General features: G+C 47.4%; 1 protein-coding gene across 1 annotated transcript; it reads left to right on the top strand.

Moving 5' to 3' along the window:
- Nucleotides 1-5,691: 5,691 nt before the first annotated feature.
- On the top strand, nt 5,692-6,458 carry LOC123113750 (uncharacterized). The gene has a single exon (XM_044535089.1). It carries the CDS (start codon nt 5,739-5,741, stop codon nt 6,348-6,350), a length of 612 nt encoding a protein of 203 aa, XP_044391024.1. The 5' UTR covers nt 5,692-5,738; the 3' UTR covers nt 6,351-6,458.
- The last annotated feature ends 1,575 nt before the right edge of the window (nt 6,459-8,033 follow it).

Genomic DNA, 8,033 nt, shown 5'->3' with positions numbered 1-8,033 from the left:
TAAACTTTGACCTTCTCTCCATTATTTAATTTGAACTTATTTAGTTTTATTCTTAGGAAAAATTTGATTCTTTTAACCCATTTTTATAAAAAAATGGACTTCTTTGGTTTTTTAATTCGGCCTTCTTTGATTTTGGACTCTTTTTTAATTCGACCTTCTCTCCCGAGCCACATTTTTTATAGTGTACAAACTTTCTCATCAGACACCCCTTAAACTTTCCAAATTTTTAAAGCGTATGAAATCATCAGACGTGTTTTTTCGTTGATATGTTCACTATCATGTATTGACAGAGAGATAAAAAACCAACAATCTCACAACAATTAACATGTTTAAGAAAGAAATGAAGGCATTTTTCAATGGGACAACATGAAAACAGGGTTTTCAGACCCATTTTCCTCCAAGGTGCATAGAACCAACACATTTTTCACAGCACAACAATGTGGCTTAAGGAAACTCGAATTTCTTGATGAACAAAGAGGTCGTTCAGTATGTATAGTTGATGTGTGATGTGAGACGCCAGAGTGGGTCGAGTACCTTTGTCCTGACCTTCCTCAACAGCGATGCATGAACTTCTCTGTTCGTCACCCTCGACCTTCCGAATTTCCCTTTTTCATATGCATGAACTTTCATGGGACGATACTTGACCATTTGTTTATTTTTCTTTATAAAAGACACATACATTTTTTTGTATTGTGTTTGCACAAAATAAGCTATTACTTGTGTCCCGATTAAAAAAGCTAGTGAATTTCTCCACCACACACATGTTCTTCTGAACCTCACCATCACCACACACGTTTTCTTAACCTCAACCTCACCACCACACACACGCATACATGCTGCTTATCTCCATTATATTTTTTTTGAACTTTATGTGCACAAATTTACAGAAACAACATCTTTTGTCAAAATAAGAAAAGAGCGTAACAAAGCTGAACTATGCATTGACATCGAACTGAAGCGGTTGTCCGGGTCAAACTTCCCTATGTGATACGCCGCTGCAGAATTGAACGAGCAGAATGTGACGCGGTTTAATCATCCAAGACAACATGAGTAAGCAGTAGGAGGGAGGAAGGTCAGCTTTAGCAGGAGGAGGAAGGTCACCTGCAAAAGGAGGAGGGAGGGGTGGTGGTCGTCCCTACAGGTGGTTCCAGAAGCGGGGGTGCGTCCGTTGAACCCCCTAAGGTGGCGGCGGCGAACTTCCAGATTACTGCGGCAGTTGGGCCCCATCGGGAGGAGTCTGCGTGGTGGCGGTGTCCAAGCTCTTCCTGCCGGCGGCGGAGTGCACAGGGCGACACACTGGCTGGGGCGGCGGGTAGGCGGGGTTGGAAGGTGGAGGTCGTTGGGGCTGGTGATCCCTGCTGGATCTCCGGTGGTAGCGGTTGTGGCGCCGAGTCACGCGCAGATCTGGGCGCGAGGGCTCGGCCTCGTCCGGTTCCCGGCCAGATTCGAGGCGGATGGTGCTCGGGGGACTTCGGTGGCGAGCTCCTGCCGCGTGGCTGCTGTCCATGATGGCTATGACGGGTACCTGTGGCAGAATACAGAGGGTGTGAGGGAGAAGAAAGGAGAAGGAAGAGAGTAAGGGAAGGTGCGCCGGAAGCCCTCCGGTGGCTGCCGATGGAGGAGCACGAGGACTTGCATCCCCTCGTGCGGGCGTGGAGGCGGCAGGCGAGGAGCAGAGGCGGGCGGCGCAGCGGCCGGATCCAAGACCGGTGGCGCCGCGGCGATCTGATCCGGGGGTTGGTGCCGGGCGCGCCTGCCGAATCTTGAGGAAGGGACCGATATCCAAATAACTATTATAATTCTGGGATTAAAATAGTGTTGTTCTATATATATATATTCGTCACCCTGGGTGAGGAATAGTTATTTTTCACCCATTTTCTATTTTAACATCAATGCATCGTATTTTTACGTTTCGTAAATTTTGTCTTATTTCATACATAAAAAGAGAACGTAAAAAAATATGTACTCATCGTAAAAAAAATTATATTACGTAAATTTACGAATGTAAAAATATAGTATAAAACATACATAAAATGTAATTTTTCCGGTCTTATAACCAATTTTTTTACCAAATTTTACATATTGAATCAATATGCATGTAAATATTTATATTCTAAACATAATTTATTTGAGAAGTGATTGTAAGATTACCTCGGATGAAAAATAACTTATTTTACACCCTGGATAATGAATAGTAACTATATATATATATAATATGTAATTATGAGAATCTCGAGCACGGGAACGAAAAACATACACCTACTAGTTACAAGACTGCATCGACCACCTCCCTCGTCTTGTTTCCAGCCGCTGTAGCCGAGAGGATAAGTGCATCTCTAACAGATCCCGTAAAATTCTGTATCACAAAATCGGTTTTTGGTTATACCGTAAAATAGTTTATGGTACAAAAGAGCGTTCCTAGAACAAATCACGTGGACCCCACCAATCACCTTTTTCATCTTTTCCTTCACTTGTCGTCGTCCCCACACAGGTCAGCACGAGTCGCCTCCATGAACCATTTCCCCACACGCCGCAGCCCAAGAACCACGCTGCGACACCAGGAGTCCGTTCCCCACGCACCGCCACTGCCTGGTAACCCGCCACACCGTTATCGCCCAAGAACCATGACGCACCGCCAGGAGTTCGCTCTCCACGCGCCGCCGCTGCTCGATAACCACAACACATTGCACCGCCCAAGAACCACGCTACTTCCAGGGGCCCGCTCCCAACGCGTCGCCGGCACCCAGCAACCAGGACACATCGCCGACAGGTGTTCCCTCCCCATGCGACACATGCTTCCAGATTTTCACCGCGTCGCCACCTTAGGACGGTGTCTAGCGGCCATGCCTCCAACGACCATCGCATCCAGTGACCAGGGCCGGTCTTGGTCAGGCGAAGGGGGCGCAAGCGACTTCGAAGCCACTATCGTGGTAGAGCTGATGAGGATATCACTACTATAGTTACACCCACACCCCTCTATTGCTAGACATATTTGGCCAAGTACTTGAGATCACACATGCCAATTAAATTACTAGGTAATTTCGTTTCTTGGTAACGATTCTAATGTTCATGAGAATATGATGTTACCTAAATTGTATACATTTGTTTTGCTTACAAATGAAGTGTCCAATATGGACAAAAAGGGTGATATCGGAGCATAATCAAACATGGAGATGATGGCGCGCGCAAGAGGAACAAGAACGAAGTTTTCGATGAAGTTTTCTAACACTTTAAAGCCACCATGATAACACACAAGGACATGGACGAAATATACAAAATAACATTTCATACATTTCTTCCATAGTTTTTTTGAGACACATTTCGTCCATAGCTTAATATAGGTGTCGCGCCACCTTATTTTTGGGGCAAACATATGTAGTTTTAAAATACACATGATAGGCTGTTTTTAGAGTCCATATTAATAGGGAAAATGATTTAGGACAGAATTTAGTTCCACCTTGCCAAAGGTGGACAAAATTCCCATCTATCTCAAGTACAATTCTTAGGGCGTCGTTTTAGACTTGGGTTTTGTTTAGACGAAAGTTCACCATAGTTGTAACTCGCGTCCTTCATTTATGTTCAACGACCAGACAAAGACGTTATATAAGCTCATTTTGATCAATATTTCTCTCTCTCTTAAATCTGCAGTATCCCGAGCAATCTCAATTTATTTCTTGTTCTTCGTTTGCTTGCAGGAAATAGACCCTCGTGATCAAGTTGATCGTGCTCTGGCGTGGTCAATAGCCTCTCGGAGTTAGTTTAGCGATTGCTAAAGCATGATGATCGTATGTTCGCAGTCGGATCGTCAAAGTCGACTTTCACCAAAAACGATAGTTAACATCTCATCGAAAGACGAGAAACTTTCGCCTCTATCAAGAGCACTGCACCTGCTTGGCCGCCGTCATGGAGCCTCCTCCTCGCGTGCCTCCCCATCTGCCTCCTCTCACTAGAACTCCGACACCATAGTGTTGAGGTCGTTGAATGCTGCAAGATCGGTTCCTGCTGAATTTTCACTCGCGCCAACCATTTTCGTATGATAGGGGAAACCAAAAAGAGCGAACAAAACTAAGAATATGAGGTACGAGGATTTTCTTTTTTTTAGAAATGGAGGAGGACTCCCGGCCTCTGCATCTGGACGATGCATGCAACCACTTCATTAATTATTCACACAAAACATTATAAAGTCATACAACAGTCAGACTAAAGCCACCGTCTAGGCAACATCTGTCGCTACTTCTATCCAGTTGATGAAGGGATACTGATAGTTTGGGCCTAATACCAAAACAGACCTCGCATCCAAACCTACCATATAAGATCTGAGATCCCAACCAGGACGCCTGCCGGGTATGAGGCACCCACCAGTCCGGCGCACTTCTCAACCAGGACGCCTGCCAGGTATGAGGCCTGCTGGAGCCACCTGCCACAAATCCATCTTCAGTGTTGTACTGTTGCATCAACCTTGCCCGGTCCAGCTGCCGTCAACGCCACCACGACATCAGACAGCGCCACCTTCCTGTGCGAGTCCATCTCCGCGCATCAGACCTCGAGTCTTCACGGCGCCATGCCGCCGAGATCCGCCGCCATCAATGTATAAGCTGAAGCACCGCTCCACCAAAAAGCCTTCCACTGGTCCCTCGTCCGTGTACACCTCCACGAGTGACGCCCCCAAGAGGGAAACGACACCATAGCGCCACCGTCATTTCATCTAATGATTTAGAGTTTTCCCCGGAGGTAGCATAGAGTGGCCTTGAACTTCTCCACGGCGATACCTTCAAGAAGGGAACGGCGCAGACAGCGCCGCCATGCCGGCCTTGGCAGCTAGTCGAGAGCAGGTTTTCACCTAGATCTGTTCGAAGATCCTCCCTCGAGCATCTTGTGCACGGACTGCTACCATCTCTGCCGGGGACTGGATGAAAGGGATCTAGGCCGCCGCCGCCTGACAGGCCATGGCACCACCACGGTGCCTACAGCCGACGCCGTTAGGCCCACCACGCTCGCATGTAGATGCAAACCGGAACTGCCGGCCCGCCCAAGCCCATCTAGGCAAGACCAGATTGGCGATCTCGGTCGCCGCCACAGGGGCGACTCCGCCTCGAGAAGGTTGCGCCTCCGCTGACGCCGTCGTCACACATGCCGTAGGGATCCCGCCGCTCCTTGCCGCCGGATCTCCGTCGAATGATGCGCCGCCGCCGCCCAGAAAAAACGTCACCACCGCGCGAGGGATAAGGCCCCGCCGCCGCCGTCATAGGCCAGGCTTCACCGATGAGACCTCAGGCGACGACAGGACGGAGGAGGCGAGGGAAGAGGGCCTAGGGCCGGCGGCGTGGTCGCCCCCCGTGTCGCCTAGGGTTGGCGACGCAGGGGTGGGTACGAGGATTTTCTAGAGGGAGTAGGCCGTTCTGCGGATCTGAAATCAACATTTTTTTTCCAAAACCATAAAGCGAGGGTTATTTCTACAGATAGGAGCCTTTTACGAGGGATCCGGCCGGGCAAGATTTGTTACAGACGACTCTCAGTGGTGGCTATCTGGAAGGGACTCGAAAGAAGTCAACAAAATTTATTATTTTAGCAAATATACGGAGTATTAAAGAGTTGAATCTGGAAGCTTGAAATGTTGGAGGGAGTAAACTGAAAAGTACCATTTACCCACGGCGTTATTATCCATGTCACGGGTGTCACCACCCCCCGCCCCCGCCGCTTCCCCGCGTCTCTCCCCGAAAACCCCAACCCCAGCAAGGATGGGACATTTCGCCGGACCCTCCGCCTCCGCCTCCGCCGACGAGGCATTCTGGACCGCGTGCCCGCACTGCTGCTACACGCACTCCTACCCGCGCCTCTACGTAGGTCGCCGCCTCCGCTGCCCCACCGCTACCTGCCGCCGCGTCTTCTCCGCCGACGAGCTCCCCTCCACGCCGCCCATCGTCCCCGGCGCCGACATGTACTTCTGCACCTGGGCCTTCTTCCCGCTCGGTCCTACTGCCGTCGCTGAAGGCTGGGCCCCATTCACCCCCTTCAACCCCGCCCCCCCTCCCTCCCCCTCCCCCGTCCCAAACCCTACCGCTGCCACCCCCGCCTGTGCCGTTCCAACCCGCGTGAGACCCACCTCCAGGAAGAAGGTTGGCGTGTGCCTCAAGGGTAGGGCCCGTGTCGAGGCGGAGGAGGAAGAGGAAGAAGAGGAGGAGAAGGCATCCACCGTCGCCAATCTCAAGGCCGGAGAGGAGGTGCAGGCGGATTGGCTGACCCTTGGCGACAACGGCGGCAGCAGCGGAATCAACATCAACGAGACGGTGGATCTGAGCGAGCTGGGTTTCCGCGTTGACGAGTCGGGATTTCTCCAAGAGATTCCGTGATCGATGGGTGAGAAGAAAGGTTGTGCCTTTTGATCATACCGCGCTTAAGACTAGTAATAACTGCTAAAAAATGTACATGGTTCGAATATGGGGATGTTAGTACCGTAATCGTCGTACTTTGGTTTAGTTTCTGATGGAAATGTAGGGTTTTAGCGGTTGAAGAGCTGCTAAGATTTCTGCGTCCTTAATCATCGTGACCGTGGCCGTGGAAATATGAAATGTGGCTCCTTTTGGGTGGACTTGGATTCTCGTAGACAATGTGGGATCCATGCCTTTTGTCATGTGGGTGGTCTGTATTAATCTGATGATATGCAGGGTGTCCTCTGGCATAATGTTGATATCTCGCTCATTTTGCTTCTTTCATCTAGGTATGTGCTCTCTTGTGCAGGAGAGATCACAGTAATTTCCAAAAAAAAACCATTTTCATTTTGCTCAATGCTCGTAAATGCTTGATGCTGGATTGCTCTCAAATTTCTGAGATATGCAAACACCAATACCTTGAATTGAATTTAGTTTTTTTATCTTTTTTTTGTGGTAGAATTTAGTTTTTAATCTCAAAATAGGCATTCACCCCGCTTTATAGATAAAGCACCAACAACAGTACGAGTCTGAAAGAGAAACAAGGAAAATAAAAGGTCTGCTCAGGCAACAGCAGGATTTAAGTTTGTTCCATACTGTCATCTTGCAGAATTGATAGAGTGTAATTTGTGATATATTGACATGCACTATCTGAGGATGTAATAATTGCATAGCACTGCCTCTTAGCTGCATGTTCCAGTTTCTATTGTGTTCAGGCTGTGCCGTACGCTGACTTCTCATCGCGTGGATGTTGCAAGGTTTTGCTGATTAAGGTTCTCATGATCAGTTCCTTGCTTTATACATATTTCTCTTTGGTTACTGATAATATAGTTATAATGTTTGTTACTCTTGGATTCTAGTTTTGAAATAAACTGGATCAGGATGTCGTCTTACTTACTAAGAAACAATTTTTTTAATTATCTTATTATGTTAAGATGCGGATTTTTCTTGTTCTGATTGGTAGATTTAGTGTTCATTTTGCTCTAGCCATAAAATCCTGGAGCCAAGAGACTTTCTGTTTCCTTGGTCAGTTGGTTACATACTCCCTCCGTCCCAAAATAAGTGACTCAATTTTGTACTAACTTTGTACTAAAGCTAGTACAAAGTTGAGTCACTTATGTTGGGACGGAGGGAGTATTTCATTGGTACTACATATTTCATCGGTACTACTTCTGGGCCAGAAGGCAGAAATTTACGGTGCTAAGCCTCTGTACCTGAAGAAAGACAACTTACGATCCTTAGAAGTCAGAACTACTATAGCAAAGTAATCAAGTCTGCATGCATTTCCCAGTTTCTGTTGTGTTCAGACTGCGTCTTACTTTGACTCCCCATCTAGTAGAAGTTGCAAGGTTTTGTTGATTAAGGTTCTCATGATCAGTTCATTGCTTACACATATTTTTTCTTTGGTTAGTGATGATATATAATTATAATGTCTGTCACTCCTGGATTCTATTTTTGATATATATTAGTATAATAACTGGATCAGGATGTGGTCTTACGAAGAAAGATTTGTTTTTACAGTTTTGCTAAAGTACATCTAGATGTGCCATAAGTATTGCACATCTAAGTCCTATGTCATTGATCTACATTGAGATTCGTGTGAAT

The sequence above is a fragment of the Triticum aestivum genome, chromosome 1A, assembly GCF_018294505.1.
Source record: "Triticum aestivum cultivar Chinese Spring chromosome 1A, IWGSC CS RefSeq v2.1, whole genome shotgun sequence".
In the NCBI taxonomy this organism is placed as follows: domain Eukaryota; kingdom Viridiplantae; phylum Streptophyta; class Magnoliopsida; order Poales; family Poaceae; genus Triticum; species Triticum aestivum.
Note: the sequence above shows the minus strand (reverse complement) of the source record. Positions and strands in the feature narration are given on the sequence as shown.